Below are 26,357 nucleotides of genomic sequence, written 5' to 3'. Positions count from 1 at the left end.
AATAAAAATTATTCAATAATGTAATCAACTCAAAATCACTGAAATTTGCTCAGTTGCAGAATTGTTGCTGTCATTATTTTTTTTTTTATGACGAATTTCCCCGCAAATCGCTATCGCACAATTCTGCAAGTGATTATAATTTATTATCGCTGTTTTCTAGCTGATCTAAAACCATTTTTGACATAAAGGGACACTTTTGGTTGCTATGGACAATCTACAGTTTTCAGGCAGAAAGAAAGGTTTTTATTATATAAAATGACATGTAGAACACTGGGCAGACCACTAGGGACAAGGGGGGTGTGTTTTTTTTACATACAGTACTGTAATCTATAAGATTACAGTATACTGTATGTATAGTGTTTGTTTACTTTTTTGAATTTAGCGCCGATCTCCGCTCCCGTGCGTCGTAACGTCACAGGGAACGGAGATCGGCGGCACAGGAGGACGCTGTGTGAATCGAGCGAGGTCCCGCTCGCTCACACAGCGCGGTGACATCGCTGGATCCAGGAGAAGGTAAGCCAGCGCACGCTGCAGGCTCTACATATCTACCCCGAGCGTGACTCGGGGTTACCGATTTTGGTAGAAAAAATCAACCCTGAGTCACGCTCGGGAATACCGCCAGGAGGGTTAAAAAAACATGAGATAAAAAAATAGTCCCAATATTACTACACATTCGTGAGAGCTTTAATATACCCCTTTCAGACTGCTCTTCAGACAGTCTTAATGTTTGAATTACCTCTCCAAGAATGGTTTATATTGTTTTTATTGTATTTTTTTTTGCCATGTTTGCAAAATGATGTGCGTCGCCCCTTGGGGCAATTGTTATTTATGACGCTTATGCAATTGATGTAACCTTATTTATAATCTCAATAAAAATGTATTGAAAAAATAAATAAAAAATAGTCCCATTTAACTACATACCTCAAAAATTTCTATCAACGGTGCTTGAAGTTAGTTGATAAATGAGTAATAATTATGTTTTGGCCCCTTAACAGGGGGATGTGTGCAGGTATGTTATATGTTAGGCTCATTCGCCTACTAAATCCGATGTAGGTATGTTTCCTATTACACGTCATTTACTGTTATTATTTAAGACTATTTAACCACTTGCCTACTGTGCACATACACCCCCTTCCTGCCCAGACGAGATTTTAGCTTCCGGCACTGTGTCGCTTTAACTAACAATTGCGCGGTCGTGCGACGTGGCTCCCAAACAAAATTGGCGTCCTTTTTTTCCCCACAAATAGAGCTTTCTTTTGGTGGTATTTGATCGCCTGTGCGGTTTTTATTTTTTGGGCTATAAACAAAAAAAGAGCGTAAATTTTGAAAAAAAAAACACAATATTTTTTACTTTTTGCTGTAATAAATATCCCATTTTTTTTAAAAATAAAAAAAAAATCTCATAAGAGTTTAATAGTTGTATTTCTTTGGTGCTAATTAACTGACAGGAGCCAATCAGAATTCACTCTGCTTAATCTAGGTCAGTACAGGATGGATTCTGATTAATTAATTTGGGTTTCTGCATTTGTCAATTGGCACTTAAGAATAAGAAGTCTTTATCGAATAAGGCTGATAGCCAACACTGAGCGAAATATTAATAACTGTTTATTGGTTAGCAGATTGAGTTACATTTTATTTTATTTCAAGATCATATTCATTGTAAGTAATGGAATCAAACAGAGGCAGAAAAAAACAGAGCTTGTCAGATTTTTACATTTACTATAGTATATGAGTAAAGTATTTGTACACAAATTCTTAATTAATTTGAGATAACACATACTTGGGTGTGTAGTTTCACCATTAGAATTGCTGATATTTTTTATGTAGTAGAGTTCAGAGGAGATATGAGCCACTTGACACATGTAAATCCTTCCTGCAGCCCAGTCGTCCTTTGAAATGGACAAATGACTGACAAATGAGCATTGTTGGCCTTTATGGTCACATGTGACGTCTTCTGAGTTTGGAACATCTTCCTTGATTATGGTGTCATTGACATTCCAGGTTACAAAGATGTCTTCTGGATAAAATGCTTTCACAAGACAGATTAAACTCAACTGGTCTTCTTCTGTCCCATTCTCGGCATTGGTTACAAGTACGTATACTCTTGGTGCTTTTATCACACTTGGATCTATAATGTATTAATAGATGTTACAACAAGTAAATTATGTTTATGAACAATTATGAAACTGACCTATTAAATTCTTATGGTCCTATTATTAAAGAAAGTTTGTCATACAAAAAAACTCTTTGCTACTTTACGTATTCTACAATTTTTTTAAATGGGTTACCATATAGCCTTTTGCGCACAAGAGACAATAACTGTGTAAAAATTTCTAGATACTACAGGAATGGGAACAATAACAAAAATAAAGTATATATTATCTCAATTTTGATGCAAAAGTGGAAATAATTACACTTTAAGCATATTTACTGCTCTAAACCTAGTGCTTTCTAATGCCCAGAATTTGGGTTTACAAAACAATATGAAGAACACCCATTGGCTATAAATGCAAATACAAATATTAAACGTGTGTTCTCTGTTTTTTTGTTTTTTTTTGTAATATGTTTTAAGGGATACAACAATATTCAAAATCACATTAATCTATAATAGAGCAAGCAGAAGTGAGTTTGCAATTCAACATACCAATTGACCGTGTAATGGTCATCTTTTCTTGCAGTACATTGTTGGGTGGATGCAATTTGCAGGAGACGTTGGAGACTGTTTTCCATTCTTCTAAGCTTATTTCCAAGGTGCTCTCTATCCAGGATAATTTGCCAGGTTTATTTTTTTCCTTATTGAACTCGTTTAATTTTTCCTTTCCATTAAGCATCCAGTGTATGTCAACATAAGGAAGGTTAGTTTTACATGAAACATTGGCACTTTTTAGAAGAAATAAGTCCTTAAAGGATGGTTTTTGTATGTACCCTTTAGGTAATGAGAAGTGATCTGAAAAATGATCTGAAAGTTAATTCTGGCTTCCATGAAGATATAGATACACGCATTTAACTGAGTACACTAGAACCACAGTTGTCTCTGCCCCATTCTCTCAGTTCTATGTCATGACTACATCATTAAATCGTTACATAAACTCCTTACTTACATTTTTAAAGTCCTGGTGGCAGATTTGGGTGAACTATTACAGGTGTACATGCTCCTTATCTTATACTGTAAATATATTTCATGTGACAACACTGAAGAAATGACACTTTGCTACAATGTAAAGTAGTGAGTGTACAGCTTGTATAACAGTGTACATTTGCTGTCCCCTCAAAATAACTCTACACATAACCATTAATGTCTAAACCACTGGCAACAAAAGTGAGTACAACCCTAAGTGAAAATGTCCAAATTCTGTCCAAAGTGTCAATAGAGCTTCAGAGGTTGCCACTGGTGTCCTCTTCCACTCCTCCATGACGACATCACAGAGCTGGTGGATGTTAGAGACCTTGCGCTCCTCCACCTTCCATTTGAGGATGCCCCACAGATGCTCAATAGGGTTTAGGTCTGAAGACATGGTTGGCCAGTCCATTACCTTTACCCTCAGCTTCTTTAGCAAGGCAGTGGTCATATTGGAGGTGTGTTTGGGGTCATTATGTTGGAATACTGCCCTGCGGCCCAGTCTCCAAAGGGAGGGGATCATGCCCTGCTTCAGTATGTCACAGTACATGTTGGCATTCATGGTTCCCTTAATGACCTGTAGCACCCCAGTGTCGGCAGCACTCATGCAGCACAAGACCATGACACTTCCACCATAATGCTTGATTGTAGGCAAGACACACTTGTGTTTGTACTCCTCACCTGGTTCCTGCGACACACGCTTGACACTATCTGAACCAAATAAGTTTATCTTGGTCTCTTCAGACCACCGGACATGGTTTCAGTAATCCATGTTCTTAGTCTGCTTGTCTTCACAAAACTGTTTGTGGGATTTCTTGTGCATAATCTTTAGAAGAGGCTTTCTTCTGGGACGACAGCCATTCAGACCAATTTGATGCAGTGTGCGGCATATGGTCTGAGCACTGACAGGCTGACCCCCCATCCCTTCAACCTCTGAAGCAATGCTGGTAGCACTCATACATCTATTTCCCAAAAACAACTTCTGAATATGATGCTGAGCATGTGCACTCAACTTCTTTGGTCGACCATGGCGATACCTGTTCTGGGTGGAACCTGTCCTGTTAAATGACTGTATGGTCTTGGCCACCGTGCTGCAGCTCAGTTTCAGGGTCTTGGAAATCTTCTTATAGCCTAGGCCATCTTTATTGTAGAGCAACAATTTTTTTTTCAGATCCTCAGATAGTTCTTTGCCATGAGGTGCCATGTTGAACTTCCAGTGACCAGTATGAGAGAGTGAGAGCGATAACACTAAATTTAACACACCTGCTCCCCATTCACACCTAAAAACCTTGCAACACTAGCGAGTCAAAATGTGGGGGATGTACTCACTTTTGTGAGAAACTGTGTATGTATATATATATATATATATATATATATATATATATATATATATAGTGACAAAGCAAGACCCTGCCACTGTGAAAATTGAGGGTTAATGCAAGGTTCTGGACTATCGTTTCTGAGCTGAGAAAGCTGTGTTTTTGGCTTTATTCTGTAGTTCTGGATCGGAACTTTCCATCCTCTGTCTGGATTTTACCAGGTGCCTGCGGCCTGTCTGAATACACAGGTGTGCAGGGTCGTTATACACTCAAGCCTGAGGATAGCTCAGGGCATACAGTTTGGAGACAGCTCCTAGTGTTGGAGACAGGAGGTCTCATCCAGGGGTTAGAGGTGCCCCAGCCAGGAGTCAGGTGACAAGAGTTCTCACCCAGGGGTCAGAGGTGCCCCAGCCAGGAGTCAATCGACAAGAGGTATCACCCAGGGGTCAGATGTGCCCAGAGACAGAAGGTCTCATTCCAGGAGACAGCATATATTGATACAAAAAAATCACTGGCGCTCTATGGGAGAAAACTATTGTCCAATAGCATGCTTGAAAACCCTCGTATGGGCTGTAAACAGTCTGTGCTGCAGAAGTCCGGGTACCCTGAAGTACCACTAATACACAATTACACCAAAAAGGAAATCTGCGCTCATGAAGGTTCACCGATCTAAATCCACTCGATATCAGTGAAGAAGAAACATTCAATAAATCTCTAGTTTTTGGAAGAACCAGTCCTTTATATAAAAAAAGAAGAAATTTCCAAAATATACAAAATATACACAGCACAATGCAAAATATATAAAAAGTCGTTCCCAATGGCTGCATGAAACAAGCAATCTCTCAGGGCTTCAAGGAGTTAAAGTTTGCGGTTTCAGTTTTGGGCTGTCTTGCATGACAGAATCAATGTAGGTTGTGATGGCAGTACATTACCCAGCCAATGCAGACATCAATCGAATGTCACTCTCCTAGCTGGTATCAGTTGATCCGTTGTCCTGGACGCTCTCCTGTGCGGGTCTGGAAGCACCATAGACCCGATGATAGCAGCTGCCGGGGACACAGCGCGGAGAGGCCAATAGCAGAGGACGCTCTCCCTGGATGAACGCACTGGCGTCTCACGTCTGAGACGCCGTCTCGGTCAGACGTGAGACGCCAGTGCGTTCATCCAGGGAGAGCGTCCTCTGCTATTGGCCTCTCCGCGCTGTGTCCCCGGCAGCTGCTATCATCGGGTCTATGGTGCTTCCAGACCCGCACAGGAGAGCGTCCAGGACCCCGGATCAACTGATACCAGCTAGGAGAGTGACATTCGATTGATGTCCGCATTGGCTGGGTAATGTACTGCCATCACAACCTACATTGATTCTGTCATGCAAGACAGCCCAAAACTGAAACCGCAAACTTTAACTCTTTGAAGCCCTGAGAGATTGCTTGTTTCATGCAGCCATTGGGAACGACTTTTTATATATTTTGCATTGTGCTGTGTGTATTTTGTATATTTTGGAAATTTCTTCTTTTTTTTATATAAAGGACTGGTTCTTCCAAAAACTAGAGATTTATTGAATGTTTCTTCTTCACTAATATCGAGTGGATTTAGATCGGTGAACCTTCATGAGCGCAGATTTCCTTTTTGGTGTAATCATTCCAGGAGACATATGGGCTCCTATTGGGGTGTTAGGAGAGCCCTATCTAGAAGCCAAGATTGGGCCATGGAGCAGGGTGCTGCAACTAAAGGCTAAGAGAGCCAAGTGAACAACACAGTCAGAGGGACTGGTAAGAAGAGCAGTGGTTTTGCCAACAAGGGAGCTAGGTGGCTCGGTATTTTCTTTTGTTCATATTGATTTGCAAGACCCCCTGCGTGGGCAACTGATGTGAACTTTACTGCTCCTGAGGAAGTGAAGTGATTTCCACAAAATGCATCAAGAATTTTGGATGCAGCTATTATAATCATGCATTTATATTTTAGATTCTATTAGGAATTTTCTGCAATCACCAATGATTTTAATGTATTTTTATTATATGAATTACAAATCAGCGCACAACAACATTATTATATATCACAATGTGCTATGATGATATTTGTGTATATACTGTATATGAAGTGCAATGTGCCATCATGATATCGGTACATATATGAATTAATTAATGTGCCATCATGTATTTGATCACCTTACCAGCTTTATTCAAAGTAGTCCCAAACTCTTTCCTTTGAATTCCAGATTTAGGGAATTAAAGTCCCAAAACCCCCTTTATACCCACATTATTAGTAGTGTTACTCAAATATGCCTCTGTTTGATTTGTGGCCAGTTTAGCGTCACAGGTAAAAAAGAACCTCACTGAAGTCAATAGGGAAATAATTTTGGTGTTTTGTTCGGGCCTCTGGAGAGAAATTACAGCAGCCAAATGCAACAAAATGGAATGGGATGCTCACCAAAAATCTGAGGAATATCTGAGGAACCCAAAAAAATTGGGAAATGGGTACAGCGGTGGGAAAAAAACATTTTAAGGACAACATGAGCAATGCTGAAATCCTTAAATGTACACATTTTTGGGGTCACTAAATGCTGTACACTTTGTTACAAAGCTACTAAAGGTAATTTCTGAAACTACCAACAGTAACACCAAATGTTGGCAGTCTTTACTTTGCTCTATAAATCAACTTTGAAAAAAACAAAATGGTCTTTTCCCCAAAAACACCTTGGCCCAGATTCTCAAAGGGCTTACGACGGCGCAACGCCATGTACGCCGTCGTAAGTCCTAATCTGGGCCGTCGTATCTATGCGACTGATTCTTAGAATCAGTTACGCATAGATATCCATTAGATCCGACAGGCGTAAGGCTCTTACGCCGTCGGATCTTAAATGCAATTTTTTTTTTGTCCGCTAGGTGTCGCCTCCGTCGTTTTCCCCGTCGAGTATGCAAATTAGCTAGATACGCGAATTCCCGAACGTACGCGCGGCCGACGCAGTGAAGTTACGACGTTTATGTTAGGTTTTTCCAGCGTAAAGTTGCCCCTGCTATATGAGGGGCAACCAATGTTAAGTATGGCCGTTGTTCCCGCGTCGAAATTTATAAATTTACGTTGTTTGCATAAGTCGTCCGTGAATGGGGCTGGACGCCATTTACATTCACGTCGAAACCAATGACGTCCTTGCGACGTCATTTGGAGAAATGCACCCTGGGATATTTTTTGGACGGCGCATGCGCAGTACGTTCGGCGCGGGAACACGCTTAATTTAAATGCTGTACGCCCCCTACCCGCCTAATTTGAATTAGGCGGGCTTGCGCCGGGTGATTTACGCTACGCCGCCGCAACTTTACAGGCAAGTGCTTTGTGAATAAAGCACTTGCCTGGAAAACTTGCGGTGGCATAACGTAAAGGAGATATGTTACGCCCGCACAGTTTTGCGCGATTCTACGAGAATCTGCCCCTATATTTCCTCATTTTCGGTGGGAAAAATGTTTTTTTTTGTAGTTTTAAGAAGAATAACAAGCTAGAAACATAAATGAACTTCAAAACATTACAGCTTCAGCCCTGTAGGTCTGTGGGGTTAAAAAGTACCACCCGATACCTCATTTACATGGCATGGCATAGCATTGCAAAGCACAACTATCTTGTCTTGGTAATAAAAAATAAAAAACAAAGGGCCAGATTCACATAGAGATACGACGTTGTATCTCCTGATACACCATCGTATCTCTGAGTTTCATCGGTCGTATCTATGCGACTGATTCATAGAATCAGTTACGCATAGATATGCCTAAGATCCGACAGGTGTAACTGTGTTACACCGTCGGATCTTAGGCTGCAATTCCAGGCCGGCCGCTAGGTGTCATTTCGCTTTATTTACGCGACGAATATGCAAATGAGGAGATACGCCGATTCAGAAACGAACGACCGCCCGGCGCTTTTTTTTTACGCCGTTTGCGTTCGGCTTTTTCCGGGGTATAGTTACCCCTGGGTCTATGAGGCGCAGCCAATGTCAAGTATGGCCGTCGTTCCCGCGCCGAGTTTTGAATTTTTACGTCGTTTGCGTAAGTCGATTCACAAAAGAGCTGGACGCAAGTTACGCTCACGCCGAAACCAATGACGTCCTAGCGACGTAATTTGGACCAATGCACGCTGGGAAATTTAGCCGGCGGCGCATGCGCAGTTCAATCGGCGCGGGGACGCGCCTGATTTAAATACTACACTCCCCCTAGCCGCGGAATTTGAATTCCGCCGGGGGATTTACGATACGCCGCCGCAAGTTTTGAGGTAAGTGCTTTGTGAATTACCCACTTGCCTCAAAAACTTGCGGCGGCGGATCTTAAATCACATAGGTTACGCGGATCTAAAGATCCGCTAACCTATGTGAATCTGGCCCAAAAAGCCTTTGGGTATATATGGTTCTATATACCCAACTTGATGGACTGTGTGACTACTATACATATACAGTATGTGCACACTAAGTTATGAGCTTTAATTTTTTTTTTAAGCAAGGGTAACTTGAACTTGTTGTGACATGCCAGATAATAGCTATGTTGTATGACTAGAAGTGGGCAATATTAAAAGGCAGAGAATTTGATGTTCACAAAACATTCACTGATGGTAAATCAGTCAATGTCATTTAAAACACATGAACCTGGAAGATTCACCTGCAGTAAATGTTTCATGACTGTCAGATTCATGGATTTGTACTCCATGGGCCAGATCCACAAAAGAGATACTCCGACTTAACTGCTGTTCAGTCTGTGTGTAACTTTGGAAACGATCCTCAAAAGGCTTTTTCCAAAGTTAGGCAGAAGATCCGGCATGTGTAATTGAATTACACTGCCGAATCTTAGGATGCAGTACCGCATCCGCCGCTGGGGGCATTTCGAGTCGAAATGCCGTTTCTAGTATGCAAATTAGCACTTAAGGCGATCCACAAAGCTTTCCAGCTTCCTTTTTGCGCCGTAAGTGTTATTTTGCAAGTGTAAAATTAGGGCTGGTTCTACAAAGTGTAAACTAGTCACACCTTGTAAAAGCCCATTCCAGCGACGGCATTTGGTATGCTTTCCCGAGGGAGAACTCCACGGCAATTTGTAAAAACAAAACCGGCATGGGTTCCCCCCCAGGAGCATACCAGGCCCTTAGGTCTGGTATGGGTTGTAAGGGGGCCCCCCCTACGCCGAAAAATCGACGTAGGGGGTCCCCCTACAATCCATACCAGACCCGTATCCAAAGCACGCTACCCGGCCGGTCAGGAATGGGAGTGGGGACGAGCGAGCGCCCCCCCCTCCTGAGCCGTGCCAGGCCGCATGCCCTCAACATGGGGGGGTTGGGTGCTCTGGGGCAGGGGGGCGCACTACGGGCCCCCCCACCCCAGAGCACCCTGTCCCCATGTTGATGAGGACAGGACCTCTTCCCGACAACCCTTGCCATTGGTTGTCGGGGTCTGCGGGCGGAGGCTTATCGGAATCTGGGAGTCCCCTTTAATAAGGGGGCCCCCAGATACCGGCCCCCCACCCTAAGTGAAAGGATATGGGGTACATCGTACCCCTATCCATTCACCTGTAGGCAAAAAGTAAAAGTTAATAAACACACAACACAAGGCTTTTTAAAATATTTTATTATTCTGCTCCGGATGCCCCCCCTGTCTTCGTTATTAGCTCAATTACCAGGGGGGGCTTCTTCTTCCGCTCTCCGGGGGTCTTCCACTCTCCGGGGGTCTTCTCCGCTCTCCGGGGGGGCTTCTCCGGACTCCGGGGGGGCTTCTCCGGACTCCGGGGGGGGCTTCTCTGGACTCCGGGGGGCTTCTTCCATCTTCTCCCCTCTTCCGCTGTTGACTCGGCGAACCCCGGTTCTTCTGCAGATGTCCGGTGCCTTCTTCTTCAGCGCTGGCTGCCTGCTATGTTTGTGTGTTAGCTCAATTTCTAACAGGCAGCCAGCACGGTCTTCTGTGGCGTCAGGGTCTTCTCTTCCTTTCTTCCGATGTTGCCTCGTCGCCTGTTGTCGCTGTAATGATGGAAGCGCGCCTTGCATCCCATTTATATAGGCATCACCGTCCCATCATGCTCCGGTAGGTACCCACGTGGTGGGTGCACGTGGGTAGGCACCCACCACGTGGGTACCTGCCGGAGCATGATGGGACGGTGATGCCTATATAAATGGGATGCAAGGCGCGCTTCCATCATTGCAGCGACAAGAGGCGACGAGGCAACATCGGAAGAAAGGAAGAGAAGACCCTGACGCCACAGAAGACCGCGCTGGCTGCCTGTTAGAAATTGAGCTAACACACAAACATAGCAGGCAGCCAGTGCTGAAGAAGAAGGCACCGGACATCTGCAGAAGAACCGGGGTTCGCCGAGTCAACAGCGGAAGAGGGGAGAAGATGGAAGAAGCCCCCCGGAGTCCGGAGAAGCCCCCCCCGGAGAGCGGAGAAGACCCCCGGAGAGTGGAAGACCCCCGGAGAGCGGAAGAAGAAGCCCCCCCTGGTAATTGAGCTAATAACGAAGACAGGGGGGGCATCCGGAGCAGAATAATAAAATATTTTAAAAAGCCTTGTGTTGTGTGTTTATTAACTTTTACTTTTTGCCTACAGGTGAATGGATAGGGGTACGATGTACCCCATATCCATTCACTTAGGGTGGGGGGCCGGTATCTGGGGGCCCCCTTATTAAAGGGGACTCCCAGATTCCGATAAGCCTCCGCCCGCAGACCCCGACAACCAATGGCAAGGGTTGTCGGGAAGAGGTCCTGTCCTCATCAACATGGGGACAGGGTGCTCTGAGGTGGGGGGGCCCGCAGTGCGCCCCCCTGCCCCAGAGCACCCAACCCCCCCATGTTGAGGGCATGCGGCCTGGCACGGCTCAGGAGGGGGGGGGGGCGCTCGCTCGTCCCCACTCCCATTCCTGACCGGCCGGGTAGCGTGCTTTGGATACGGGTCTGGTATGGATTGTAGGGGGACCCCCTACGTCGATTTTTCGGCGTAGGGGGGTCTCCTTACAACCCATAACAGACCTAAGGGCCTGGTATGCTCCTGGGGGGTGAACCCATGCCGGTTTTTTCTTTGAAAATTGGCATGGAGTTCTCCCTCTCAGGAATGCATGCCGAGCGACGCTGTAATTTTTTTTTTTTTTTTCCCCGACGCAACTTTTTTAAGCCGTCGCGATCCTCAAAACTCGGCGTAACGTAACTTCGCGCATGCGCAGTACGGCCGGCGCGGGAGCGCGCCTCATTTAAATGGGACTCGCCCCATTTAAATAGGAACGCCTTGAGCCGGCGGAATTTTAGTTACACAGCCTGAAATTTCTAGATAAGTGCTTTGTGGATCAGGCACTTAGGTAGAAACTTTAAGGCAGTGTAACTTAAATGGGATTTTTTAAGTTACGCCAGGTTTTTGTGGATCTGGCCCCATATGTCCGCATTTTCATCCGTCCGTTTGCGGATGAAAACGGGACATACATTGGTTCCTATGTGATTGCGGGTGTCAGCGGATGAATATCCGCTGACACCCGTAATCACCCGCCTCCGCAAAGATCCGATTTTGCGGACGGAAGAAAATCCTATTTTTTCTTCCGTCTGCGGATCGGATGAACACGGACACACGGTTCGTGTTCATCCGATCCCCCCATAGGGGAGAGCGGAGAAAAGACAGGGCGGTCCCTGCACAGTGTGCGGGGACCGCCCTGTCAGCCGACGGCTCAGCGGGGATTTTACGGAGGATCCCCGCTGAGCTGACGGACACACGGAGGTGGATCATTATTGATCCGCCCCGTGTGAAAGGGCCCTTAGCGTGCGTACAATTGTAGTTAATTATATACTGGGGTCTGTTGTATCTTGTATGTGTGACTTACAGAGTTAGGGCTAGATTCAGATAGAATGGTCTATCTATGTGCCGGCGTAACGTATCTCAGATACGTTACGCCGCCATAAATTTGGGCGCAAGTTCCGTATTCAGACAGAACTTGCGCCCTTAGTTACGGCGGCGTAACGTATTTGGCCTGGCGTAAGCCCGCCTAATTCAAATGGGGATGATGTGGGTGTGTTTTATGTTAATACACTGTGACCCCACGTATTTGACATTTTTTACGAACGGCGCATGCGGCGTTCGTGAAAAAATCCCAGTGCGCATGCTCGAAATTACGCTGCAAAGCCCCATTTGTTTCGACGTGAACGTAACTTACGCAAAGACCTATTCGCAAACGACTTAAGCAAACGACGTAAAAAATTTAAAACTCGGCGCGGGAACGACGTCCATACTTAACATTAGCTATGCCTCATATAGCAGGGGTAACTTTACGCCGGAAAAAGCCTAACGTAAATGACGTAAAAAAAATGCGCCGGCGGGACGTACGTTTCTGAATCGGCGTAAATATCTAATTAGCATATTCCTTGCGTAACTATACGGAAGCGCTACGTAGCGGCAAGCGTAAATATGCAGCCTAAGATACGACGGTGTAAGACACTTACGCCGGTCGGATCTTAGGGAAATCTATGCGTAACTGATTCTCTGAATCAGTCGCATAGATACGACGGCCCGCACTCAGAGATACAACGGCGTATCTGGAGATACGCCGTCGTATCGCGTATCTGAATCCGGGCCTTAGTGTCTGTACAATTTTGCACAGTATAGCCATAAACTACTGTACATTTTACAGTTTATAAAACGCACACGTAAGTCACACTCGCAAATGTAAACGATGTTCAGATCACACCGTTGGAGCGAGAACATTTATTCTAGAAAAATATCCCCTCTGTAACTTAAACAGGTAACCGTTAACATTTTTTAAATGTCGCCTATGGAGATTTTTATGTACCATAGTTTGTTGTCATTCCACAAGTGCATAACATTTTTAAAGCGTAACATATTAGGTATCTATTTACTCAGCAAAACATCATCTTTCACAATATGCAAAAAAATGGGCTAACTTTACTGTTTTCTTTTTTCCATTTTTTCCCCCAAAAAAATGCGTTTGAAAGACCGCTGTGCAAATCTCGTGTGACATAAAATATTGCAACGACTGCCATGTTATTCTCTGGGGTCTTTGATAAAAAAATATATATAATGTTTGGGGGTTCTAAGTAATTTTCTAGCAAAAAATGCTGATTTTAACTTGTAAACAACAGAAATAGGCTTGGTCCAGAAGTGGTTAAAGTAATCCCTCAACATTCGGGTCCCCACATAGGTCCCTGCATTCTCATCGGGTGGTGGACTAGGCTAAAAACCCGCCAGACAATCACAAGCCAGTCTGGCCCTGCCAGCCAGTGAAATGTCTACCTGCTCGTTCAGCATCGCCTTCCCACTTACCTCAGAAGTTCATAAAGCAGTAAGTGAGAAAAAAAGTCTATGCAGCCAGGTATTGTATCAGTGTTTGTTGCCCAGAACTACATGTACATTTTGTCTGCAATGGAACCTAGCAGAACACTTCCTGGTATGCAAGTGTGCCTGGGCACGACTGTACATAGTCTTATAACTATATATCTGATGTGTTTGAGCCTAAGTTTCTTCAATGGCTTCAAATGCTTTATAGGTCCCCAGGCCTAGGATTCGTGTGAACGATTACCTCTCTGATTATTTTCTCCTTCAGAGGGGGACCCGCCAAGGTGCCCCTTGTCACCCAGCCTGTTCGCTCTGGCTCTCGAGCCGTTGGCAGTTATGGTCCGGGAATCGGACCGTATTGTTGGACTTCGGGTTGGCCCTCTGGAGGAGAAAATACCCCTGTATGCGCATGACGCCCTCCTGTATTTCCACGATCCAGTTGATTCCCTGTCATCGGCAGGGAATCGATATTTGATGAATTTGGTAAGTATTCTGGGGTACGTATTAACTGGTCCAAGTCTGTTCTTTTCCCACTAGATGTGAGGGCTAGAGAGATGTCCTCGCAGTCAATGTTGCAATGGGTCGAGGAATTTGTGTACCTGGGTGTGAGAGTCTCCCGTGACCTTCAGTCCTACTATCGGCTCAACTTGAGACCGGTAGTTGATAGACTCAGAGATCACTGCACGCGCTGGAGTAACCTGCTGTTGAATCTCCTTGGGCGTATAAATGTTTTGAAGATGATTTTTTTTGCCCAAGTTTAATTATTTTTTTCGGAATTGCCCTGTGTGGTTAGCCCCTTCCTTTTTCCGGGACCTGGATAGCTGTATTGGCTCTTTTCTGTGGCGAGGTTCGTCCCCTCGGTTGGCCAGGTCCACCCTTCAGCTGCCTGTTAGTTTTGGAGGGCTGGCCTTACCCAACCTTTTAGTGTACTACTGGGCGGCAGTATTGGTTACGGTGCGGTGGTGGTTCGAGCAGTCCAGGGCCAATGCAGCAGTCTGTTTGGAGGCAGCTATTGTGGGGTCCCTTACTGAGCTCAGTAATCTGGTCTACCGGGGATCCTCTGGATACCCCCTGTCGCTGGGCCCGTCTAGGACTACGTTGCGGGTGTGGGGAGTGGCTACACGTCGCTTTCTGTCTCCTGGCAGATGGTCCCCCTTTACTCCATTGTGAGGAAACCCTAATCTTAGGCACTTTCGTACCCTTCCAGACCTGCAGTTGTGGGCACGTTGGGGTATTAAACTCCTGAAGGATGTTGTCTGTAATGGGTCCCTACTTCCCTTCTCGGCCCTGTCCAGTCGCTTTGGGCTGGCACCCTGGATGCTTTTCCGCTACTACCAGTTGCAGCATGCTTTCAGGGCCTGTCACGATTGCTACCGTGCCAAACAGACAGCGAGGCGTGGTCACGCCCCAAGTGGCTCTGGGTGGGATTGAACCCAGGACTTCTCCATTGCTGCTCCAGGTCTTTGCCTCTGAGCCACTTCTCAAGTTGATATTCTGCTTGCTGTCCGTCGGAGCCTGGTTCTGAACTATGTGCTGATTGCCTGTCTCTGGATCTCCCTACAATCTGAACTTGTTTATCCTGGTCCAGCTGAGGCAGGTTTCCTAATCAACCAGGGTATAAAGCCCTGCCTCACTATGAGGGAGGTGTCAGTTCTCTGATGGTCCTGTCTGTGCCAACGGATCCTGTGTTCCTGTGGTTGTCTTCAGCCTACTAGACTGACCCCGGCTTCTGACCCTTTTGGCTTATGTACCCTGGAATGCTGCTGTCTCCTGCCCTTTGACTCCGGCCTGTACTTTCGGATTTTCCCTGCCTTCTCCAGCCCTTGACCCACGGCTTGTGCCCTGGACTTGTCTTTGGTTCCTGTCTGCAACCCTGAACTTTCCGTCAGTAGTTACCTGACTCTCTCTGGAATCCTGGACCACGGCTATACTTCGACTATCCTTGGCAAATCCCTATCAAGCCCCTGTGCACAGACTCACAGCCCACGTAGTGTCTTACCTTATTACTGTGGGCTGTGTGTATTTGTAAGGGTGAGCATACAAACCTGCAAAATGGACTCCACTCAAGGTAAGCCCTTACAGGGCCCAGTTCCCTACACCTCCTGTTCTTCAAGCCGATGTGGTTGAGGACTTGTTGGCCCAAAGCTCCCTGAAGAAGGCTCTATCCACTCTATACCTGATGATCCTTAGTAAGGACTCCCCTTGTGGAGGAAGTGGGAGGTGGATGTCCCGTCCCTGGACAGGGAAGTGTGGGAGGATTGTTTTGAAGACAGTTATAAGTTGGTGATCTCCTCTAGGGATAAACTGATACAGGCTAAGTTCCTGCACAGGGTGTATTTTACTCCTCAGAGACTGCATGGGATTTATCCGCATCCTTTTTCTAACTGCCCGCGATGCTGCACCTTAGAGGGTACCTATATACATATGTTTTGGACCTGTCCTAAGCTGTTGGTCTTCTGGTCTGCAGTTTTCGAGATCATTAACGTCCGTCTCCACCTGAATCTCCCAGTCTCCCCAGAGCTGGCGCTATTGGGGGTACAGGACGATGAGCAGAGACCTAGGTGTACTAAGTTGTTGATGTCTTTATTGTTTTTTTACGCCAAAAAGGCGATTCTGTTTAAATGGAACTCTGGGGCTCCCCTTAGGTGGGCGCGTGGATGGATGCGGTTAATGCTGTTCTCCCCCTGTATAGAATGACGTACATGAACAGGGGTTGCCCCTTGAAGTTTGAGCGAGTGTGGAGCCCGTGAATAAATCCTCTTTGACCCTGCCTTGCTGTTGAGTCGCTGCCTTGTGCTGGTCTCTCCCTCCCCCCCCTGCCCTACCCCCCTATCCCTCTCCCTCCCCCTTCTTCCCCCCTCCCTCCTCCCGACCCATTCTCCTTTTTCTTGATCACGATTAATGTGCCTAGCTGTACTCTGATAAGTGTTTGACCTGCCTAACGTTATATTGTGTGCATCAATTCTTCTATTACTTGACTACTCATGATGCTGCTGTTTATTCTTTTGCACTATGTATTGTACCACTTATGCCTTAATAAAGACCAACCTTGTTGTTAAAAAAAATATATATCTGATGTGTGAGCTTCTGTTTGCTCATTTTAGTAGAATTGGAGTGAGATTTGGTGACGGAATTGCTGTGCTGATTACTGTACTCCTTGCTGGAATCTATGACTTGAGGAAACAAAGCCCTTTTCTACCAAGACGGCTAGCTCCACCCAGAGATAATGTGTAGAACAAAGCATTGTAAGTTAGTAATGGCAAAGGGTCAGCTGCAGGGAGACCACAGGCAGTGCTGTTCACTATTCCTTGTTCCTCTGACTGTCTTTTTTGGGACACAGCTTGCAAAGTTCAGCCTCTTGCAGTTTACTATATAAGGTGGGTGGGGGGCAGCATGCTGGTCAGGTGTGCTGTTATAAAAGAAGCATGATGATGGGGGAAGAGAACAGAGTGACAAAGAGATGAACTGCATTTTCTTTAATTTTTCAATCACAGGGCGGAGTAGAGGAAGAGACCCGTAAGTGAAATTGCAGCAGAGAAAAAACTTTAACGTTTGCACAAACCAATCACTATATGCTTATTGCAATTTTTATTTTTACCAAAAATATGTAGAAGAATACGTATCGGACTAAACTGAGAATTTTTTTTTTATTTGATATTTATTATAGTCATATTGATCTTATTCACACAGGATTTATATGTTTATATATATATATATATATATATATATATATATATTTAGGTATTAATATTAGATAATTTTTCCCGGGTGTGCCAGCATTGGCCTAGTTGGGACACTGACACTTTAAATAATTTAAATAATTTATTTATTAATTTTTTTCATCCAAATATTTTTGCATATGTCCTTTCTTTGGAATTTAAGGGTGTAGCCACTTATATATGTATGGAATAATTACACACCTCATTAGGTGGTAATTCTAGCGCAAACACTTTATATATTTTTTTGTGATATTTATTATAGCAAAAAGTAAAAAATTGTGTTTTTTTTTTCAAAATTGTCGCTCTATTTTTGTTTATAGCGCAAAAATTAAAAAACGCAGAGGTGATCAAATACCACTAAAAGAAAGCTCTATTTGTGAGAAAAAAAGCACGTAAATTTTGTTTGGGAGCCACGTCGCACGACCGTGCAATTGTCATTCAAAGCGTGACTGTGCTGAAAGCTGACATTTCACCTGGGCAGGAAGGGGGTATATGTGCCCAGTAAGCAAGTGGTTAACATACCAGTGTGTTGCAAGCTCCTGGTCATCAAAACTTATAGTCCAGGGACATGAACTTGTAGCCACACAGATGTCAAGTTGGTAGCAGCAGCTGTGTCCATGCAGCCACTGTGTGCCAATTGAAATTAATGGGACTAGACAGAATGAAAAAATGTGTTTCATTTTATCAGTTAACTAATTTAATATAGTTACATTTGATAAATTAGTTTCCAGAATTTGTTTAGTTTAGCTTTGTTTATTCAATTTCAACTTAGATTTGAATAATCCAAATTTGACCAAATTGAAAAAAAAAAAACTGACCAAATTAAAATTCAATTTAACCAAATTCAAAAAACTTTAATCGCCATTCAAATAACATTTTTATTTTTTCGTTTTGAATGTGACTGCCAACTTTTTCACATCTAAGAACTGCAATATGTTTACATTTCATATTTGTTTCCGAATTAAAATTTGTTTTTTTTCAGATGAATTTTGCTTCGTTATTTCGTGAAAAACACAAAATAGCTATTAGGCCAACCTGGTCCATACACGGTGTAATACAATTGGTCTATCAATACAAGGAATGAAGTGAACTTTGTAAATCATATAAACAGAAGTCAGTAACAACTAGTAGAGGATTGTAGTCTATTGAAACCTCTAAGGCCTCGTACACACGACAGGTTACCCAGAGGACAACGGTCTGAAGGACCATTTTCATCGGTTCAAACCGATCGTGTGTAGGCCCCATAGGTTATTTAACCTTAGGTTAAAAAAATGGCAACTTGCTTTAAAATTTAACCGATGGATGATAACCGATAGGTCAAAACAGATCGTTAGTATGGAAAACCATTGGTTAAAAACCCACGCATGCTCAGAATCAAGTCGACGCATGCTTGGAAGCATTGAACTTCGTTTTTTTTTTCAGCACGTCGTTGTGTTTTACGTCACCGCGTTCTGACACGATCGGTTTTTTAACTGATGGTGTGTCCACACGACGGACCATCAGTCAGCTTCATAGGTTAACCTAGGACAATGGTCCTTCAGACCGTTGTCCTCAGGTTAACCTATCGTGTGTACAAGGCCTTAGTCTGTGAAAGAGTATTAATTGGGGCAAAATTAGCCAAAAACAAGTCGCTATTAAAAGCAATGGGGTATCACAGTACTACCAACAAAGTGGTGTGTGTGTGGCAGCAATTAAACAACAACCAGCTGGAGTTGGAAGAGATACAGACCTGGATGGGTTGATCCTGAAACCACATCTTGGCCCAGGAGGTGTAATGACAGACTAATTGTATTGCACCGTATATGGACCAAATTTGTCTAATAGTTCTTTTTTCTATCATCATTTTAATTTTATTGTTTTTATTTTAGTATTTAAAAAAAAATCTACACTATTTATTATGTGTAAACTATACTTTGGACTTTTAATATTGTTTGACACTATCAGGGTGATGGCTTTGCGCTGGAATTTATTTGTGTGTTTTTCATGTTACATAGTTTTGTCGCCTTGGGCTCATTCAGTTGCATACCAATAGCCTTGGTCATATGCTATCTAAATTTTTAGCGCTGATTGTCTCCCCTATGAGAGTGCTTTTTATGCTTCGCTATTTCAGTGGATTTGTTTACATTTATTACTATTGTGATTCGGAATTTGAATACATCTGAATTACCATGAAAAACTTGTCCAAATTTTGATTTTGAATGAAACAAATCACACATGTCTAAATGGGACTGCCTGAACACAGATTTATGAAACAGCTGTGCATCCGGTGCAGTAAACGCAGCTCTTCACATGGTTGTATACTTTAGTGTGCCTCTGTGAAGGAGACCTTAACCACACTACATTACATGCAAATGCATTAAAAATATTCCACTATATTCCACTGCTAATAAACTAAAACCATAACTTCATATTAACCCCACTACCACCACCTATAGACACACCTTTCCAGAAAAACATAATATATATAATGAAAAATAAAGAGTTTGATTACTGTAAAAAAGGATCAGCAGTTCATAATGTTTCTCTGCTGAGTAGATTATGCGATGAAAATTGTAAATTAAACTTTTATTTACACATGTTGATATATATATTTACATACATATAAATTGATATACTGTATAGATATAGGGGTAGATTCATGTAGACTTACGACGGGTGTATCAGTAGATACGCCGTCGTAAGTCCAAATCCGCGCCGTCGTATCTTTACGATCAAATTGAGATACGCTTAAATGTTGCTAAGATACGACCGGCGTAAGTCTCCTACGCCGTCATATCTTACTTGCATAGTTACGCTGGCCGCTAGGGGCGCGTACGTCGATTTACGCCGAGAATATGTAAATGACGTAGATTACGCCTATTCACAAACGTACGCTCGCCCGTAAGATACGCCGTTTACGTAAGGCGTTTTCAGGCGTAAAGATAAACCACCAAAAAGATGGCGCAGCCAATGTTAAGTATGGACGTCGGACAGCCTTAGAATTGTTCATGTTTTACGTCGTTTGCGTAACTCGTCCGTGAATGGGGCAGGGCGTAAGTTACGTTCATGTCGAAAGCATTGACTATTTGCAGCGTGATTTCGAGCATGCGCACTGGGATACTTTCACGGACGGCGCATGCGCCGTTCGTTAGAAGCATCAAATACGTGGGGTCACTAGTAATTAGCATACAACATGCCCCCTACCAGCCTATTTTGAATTAGGCGGGCTTACGCCGGCCCATTTACTGAAGGTCCGCTTTAAGTTTTAGACAAGTGTGAACAAGCCCTAACATATTTACTGTGCTCAGAGCACATTACTGTGTTATATTATATGTATTTATTTATTTTTGCTGCAGCTTTACTAAGTAAAGTATTGAATTCCATAGAAAAATTCAAAGCAGACATGGCCCCTTGTAAAGCAAGGATTCATGACTGTAGCTGTGTAATTTAAAAGTGCTTTTTACAAAGAACGTCTAGTGGTGGCAGGGTCTCTTTAGTAAACATTTACTACTTGCCGACTGCTGCACGCCTATTTACGTCGACAGAACGGCACGGGCAGGCAGATTGGCATACAGGTACGTCCATTAAAATCTGCCGCCCAGCACGTGAGCCCGCTGCGTGCCTCGCGAGTGCGACTGCGGGTCCCGGGAACTCGATGTTCGAATCCCGCGATTTCGGTCGGCAAGAGCAGAACAAGGGAATGCCTTTGTAAACAAGGCATTCCCCTATTCTGCCTAGTGACACTGTCACTGATGACCGTTCCCCGTGATCGGGAACGGTCAACAGTGACGTGTCACTGTAGCCACGCCCCCTAACAGTAGGAACCACTTCCTAGGGAACACTTAACTCCTGCAGAGTCACCTAGTGGTTAACCCCTTCACTTCCAGTGTAATTTTTACAGTAATCGGTGCATTTTTATAGCACTGATCGCAGTAAAAATGGTCCCAAAATAATGTAGCAGTCACGATAAAAATCACTGATCGCCGCCATAACTAGTAAAAAAAAAAAAAAAAAAATATATATATATATATATATATATATATATATATATTAAAAATGCCATAAAAGTCCCCTATTTTGTAGAAGCTATAACTTTTGTGCAAACCAATCAATAAACGCTTATTGCGTTGTTTTTTTTTACCAAAAATATGTAGAAGAATACGTATCGGCCTAAACTGTGGGAAAAAATTTAATTTATATATATATTTTTGGGGATACTTATTATAGCAAAAAGTAAAAAATATAAAAAAAATCAAAATGGTTGCTTTTTTTGTTTAGAGCGCAAAGAAAATTGCAGAGGTCATCAAATACCACCAAAAGAAAGCTCTATTTGTGGGAAAAAAGGACGTCAATTTTGTTTGGGAGCCACGTCGCACGGCCGCGCAATTGTCAGTTAAATCGACGCAGTGCCGAATCGCAAAAAGTGGCCCGGTCTTTAACCACCAAAATGGTCCGGGGCTGAAGCGGTTAAAATACTTGGGGAAAATGTTGCATTCTGTCTTTCGGTGATACTCAGCTGTTAGGGGCAGAGAAAGCTTTTTGGACAAAGCAATGGACAAGCATTTCTATGTCACTTAATGTGCCCTACTATATTAGCTTAAAGGGGAGTTGCACCCACAATTTCACTTTTTAAATATAAATACCCCTGTAATACACAAGCTTAATGTATTCTAGTAAAGTTAGTCTGTAAACTAAGGTCCGTTTTGTTAGGTTGTTACAGCATTTAGATAGTTTATAATCTAGAAATAGACCGTGGCCATCTTAAGTGTGGGCATCATGAAGCCAGACTGTATGACTTCCTGGATTTCAGCTTTGCATATCTCGCACATGCTCAGTGGACAAGCAATGTAATAGGTTTCAGTCAGGTTTGCAAGGACTACTGGGAAACATGATGCCTATCCCAGAAACCCTTGCAAATAGCCTAGGCAAATAAGGAGGAGGAAGTAATGAAGGACTACAAAATAAAGGTATTTACAAGCAACAAATTAAATAAAAATTGTCCATTCTGAACACTATGAGATTAGAGCATGCAGCACAGACAAACATAAAAAAATGGGTGGAACTCCACTTTAATAACTTCTTGCTCATTGCAATGGATAAGTGCTCAGGAATAAGCACACTTGCATGCTTATTTTGTTGTGTTTTTGTATGCAGAATTTATTGCAATGCATTATACAATCAGGAATTTCCTTTAACTGAAACTTTGGACTACTGCCTTTTCTCTTGCAGTTATTTGGGGGGATATTTCCAATGTCATCTGGCATGTAAAATCTCACAATGTGAAAGTAGAATGACTAAAACACATCTAGTATAAGGCTCCTTACCTTTACATATACTTATATTCGCCTGAAATGTTTTCTTCTGGTGGGTAACCTCACAGATGTATGACTCCTCCTTATACCAGCTTTCCCTTGGAACTTTCAGTGTGCTTGTAGCAAAGTAATTTCCATTTCTGTCAAGCATTGGGAGGACAGAGGCAGTGTCCTCTTTATAGATGCTTCCATTCCATAACCAATTCACCAAAATATTTTGGGGCCAGAAATTGGAGATTGTGCACACCAATGTCACCATACCTGCTTCATTTCCATCACAACAAGATGATAGAATGTTAATGCTGGGGGACTTTGGCTTGATATCTTCAAGAGCTGCAACATAAAACAGTGTGTAATGATAATCCATAGCAGCCAAACAACCATTCAATTGTTCATACTAATATTTCAGTATTGTAATAGGCTATTTATACATAGCAGGTCTGAGGTATTATGCAAAATGAATTCAGACGCAACCCATTAGGGTCGTTATAGCAGCAGTCAGAATCTTAATGTTTCATACATTTGTATAATTTATGTTTACCTGCTTTGATCCACTATACTTGCAGGGTTTGTAATGTTTCCACTATGTCCATTCAAACATGTTTAAAATTGTATCTTGTTACAATGCGGATACTGTAGAAATGTTGTAATGCTTTGCTCATGTTAAAGTGGTTGTATAGTAATTTCTTTACTTTTTACCTACAGGTAAGCCTATAATAAGGCTTACCTGTAGGTAAAAAGAATATCTCCTAAACCTGTACGGTTTAGGACACAGGTGTCAAACACAAGGACCGCGGCCGAATACGGCCCTCCAGATCATTTCCTGTGGCCCTCACACCCCCCCCCTCATCTCTTCCCCCACCTGGTCTCAGCAGTCAGCAGCAGAGAGGACAGGACTCCTCCACCAGATTCTTCTCTGTCCAGCCCTCCAGGCAGCAGCACAAGGCAAGGGGGTGCACTGATGTAAGGGATAGTGGGGAGGAATCCTCGAAATCTGATGGTGGGGGGCTCTTGACATCTGATGTAAGGGGGATGGGTTGCTGATTCAACCGGCCCTTTGAGGGCAACCATAATGCTGATGTGGCCCACAAGCAAATTGAGTTTGACACCCCTGGTTTAGGAGATATTCCCCTTGCAATGAGCCGCTGACTGCATCGGGATTCTCGGACCTTGCCGGAAAGAAGTCTACCCGTGCAAATGCGTGGGAGTGACGACATTGCGGCTCCAGCCACTCACAGCACTGGAGCCGCGATACCTGGAAGACACGCCGAGGCAAAATGTCAGCTCCCTCGGCGTGGACCGGGTGATATAACGACGCCTCGTTCTATGGTAAGTATTTCATAATGAGCTAGTATGCGTTGCATACTAGCTCAATATGCCTTTTGCCTTACAGGTGTACGAAGAAAAAAAAGTGTCAGCGGGTTTACTACCGCTTTAATTACACACTGGCACTCCTGGCTCTGGCATTAAATAAAATTGATATTTTGAAAGTCTTATGATCCTACCACAAACAATTTGAGCAATAGGTACTATGGGGCATAATGAATTAGCATTTTACATGCAGATATATGGAACTTTTATCCATGTGTACCCAACCAAATCCCCCAACAACTGTAATTTTCCATCAACCAGAAAATGAAATGGTTTGTGTGAATGTTCTCATGTCATGATGTGCAATAAGTGTCCAAATCAATTCAAGAAAATGTATCTATCTCTTTTAGCACACACAAACAAATGAAAGTTTAAATTCCCATTTTCTCCAATGCTGCAACAGACTATGCAGGTTGCTTGGGAGTTTTTTACATTAGTAATTCTTTAATTAGTTTTACCGAATGTTGATTGTACAATATACACTCACTTTTATTTATTGTTACATGAACATCTGGCATAGAGCAGGGCTGCTTCACAACACAGGATATTTCCTTGATTGGCTCCCATTCTTTATCGGTAACCTTGTAACTGTGCTTGACCCTTTGATTGTTCCTATTGTCAATGGTTATACTGTTCTTCTTTGATTTTTTGCCATCAAACATTAAATATACTTGACTGGCTTCTGGGTTGGTGCCCAGAATTGAGCATGTTATTGTAGCATTGTCATTTAGAAAATCTTCCCTGGATGGTAATTCTACTTCCACAGTTGGTGTGACAAAGATTGATTGCCATGCTGGGGAAAGAGAGACATGTTTCAGGCCAGGTTTTACTTAATATTTATCATACATTTTTATCAGATAAATAAATCAATAATGTAGCATTGTACGACATTTTAGACACATTCAGCCATAAACGGTTTGTGAAACTTAAAGAGGAACTTCAGTCCAGTGTTCTTTTGATCCTGTCCTCACCTGTTCAGCTCTGCCATCTTGGTATATATTGTGCATCCACAGGTCTCTGCCACTTCTTTGGGACGTGGCAGAGACCTGCAGCACATCTAAGCACATATAGGGAAGTCCTCCACATGAACAAAGTAGATATTTGCCAGCACACCATGGATCGACAAAAAGTAGCTTCCAAACTGATTATTTATTGCATGATCACAACACAAGGAGAGTGCAATGTTTCGGAGTCACGCAGGACCCCTTTGTCGGGCATGCAATAAATAATCCATTTGGATGCTACTTTGTGTTGATCTATGGTGTACTGGCAAATATCTACTTTGTGACTTGAACCAGTATCCAGCTGGTTGTTGCTGCAGCACTTTGAAAGCTTATCCAGAAATGTGTGCCATAGGAATATGAAGTATTAGTCCTCCACAGGAAAACATACCACATTATGCATTTAGGAATATCCTTTAGCTGAAATTTTGACCCAATACATATATCTCCTACTGCTATGTCTTCTTTTTGACAATCCCTGAAACCCCTTCTTTTCAGAGAAGCCTATCCTTCCCACACCTAACAACTGTACTTTTATTTTGGTTATTAGCTCACCCCCTACAGTTAATACCCTTTGTCTCACTTGACCCTCCCTTCTAGATTGGAAGCTTTAATGAGCAGAACCCTCTCTATCCTCCTGTATTGAATTATATTGTAACTGTACTGTCTACCCTCATGTTGTAAAGCACTGCACAAACTGTTGGTACTATATAAATCCTGTATAATAATAATAATAATAATAATAATAATAATCTAGTATAAGGCTCCTTACCTTTACATATACTTATATCCCCCTGAAATGTTTTCTTCTGGTGGGTAACCTCACAGATGTATGACTCCTCCTTATACCAGCTATCCCTTGGAACTTTCAGTGTGCTTGTAGCAAAGTAATTTCCATGTCTGTCAAGCATTGGGAGGACAGAGGTAGTGTCACCTTTATGAAGGCTTCCATTCTGTAACCATTTCACCAAAATATTTTGGGGCCAGAAATTGGAGATTGTGCACACCAATGTCACCATGCCTGCTTCATTTCCATCACAACAAGATGCTAAAATGTTAATACTGGGGGTCTTTGGCTTGATATCTTCAAGAGCTGCAACATAAAACAGTGTGCAATGATAATCTATAGTGACTACACAACAATTCAATTGCTCATACTAATATATTAGTATTGTGACAGGCCTCCCATACACAGCAAGTCTGATTTATTAAGTAGAATTTACTAAAGCACAACTCACTGTGATCATTGTAGCAG

At 43.1% G+C, this 26,357-nt stretch overlaps 1 protein-coding gene and 1 gene segment (V, D, J or C); both read right to left on the bottom strand.

The window, feature by feature from the left end:
* LOC120940889 overlaps positions 1 to 26,357 on the bottom strand; it is a 201,324-nt gene that overhangs the window by 103,865 nt on the left and 71,102 nt on the right.
* Positions 1 to 26,357, bottom strand: part of LOC120940874 — a 40,132-nt gene that overhangs the window by 3,358 nt on the left and 10,417 nt on the right. The window contains exons 4-8 of the mRNA XM_040353971.1: positions 25,875 to 26,195; positions 24,589 to 24,894; positions 22,743 to 23,063; positions 2,645 to 2,947; positions 1,781 to 2,128 (exon numbers count right to left, since the gene is read on the bottom strand). Coding sequence (XP_040209905.1) covers positions 1,781 to 2,128; positions 2,645 to 2,947; positions 22,743 to 23,063; positions 24,589 to 24,894; positions 25,875 to 26,195 — 1,599 coding nt within the window. The remainder of the gene's footprint in view (positions 1 to 1,780; positions 2,129 to 2,644; positions 2,948 to 22,742; positions 23,064 to 24,588; positions 24,895 to 25,874; positions 26,196 to 26,357) is intronic.

The sequence above is a fragment of the Rana temporaria genome, chromosome 1 (genome assembly GCF_905171775.1).
Source record: "Rana temporaria chromosome 1, aRanTem1.1, whole genome shotgun sequence".
In the NCBI taxonomy this organism is placed as follows: domain Eukaryota; kingdom Metazoa; phylum Chordata; class Amphibia; order Anura; family Ranidae; genus Rana; species Rana temporaria.
Note: the sequence above shows the minus strand (reverse complement) of the source record. Positions and strands in the feature narration are given on the sequence as shown.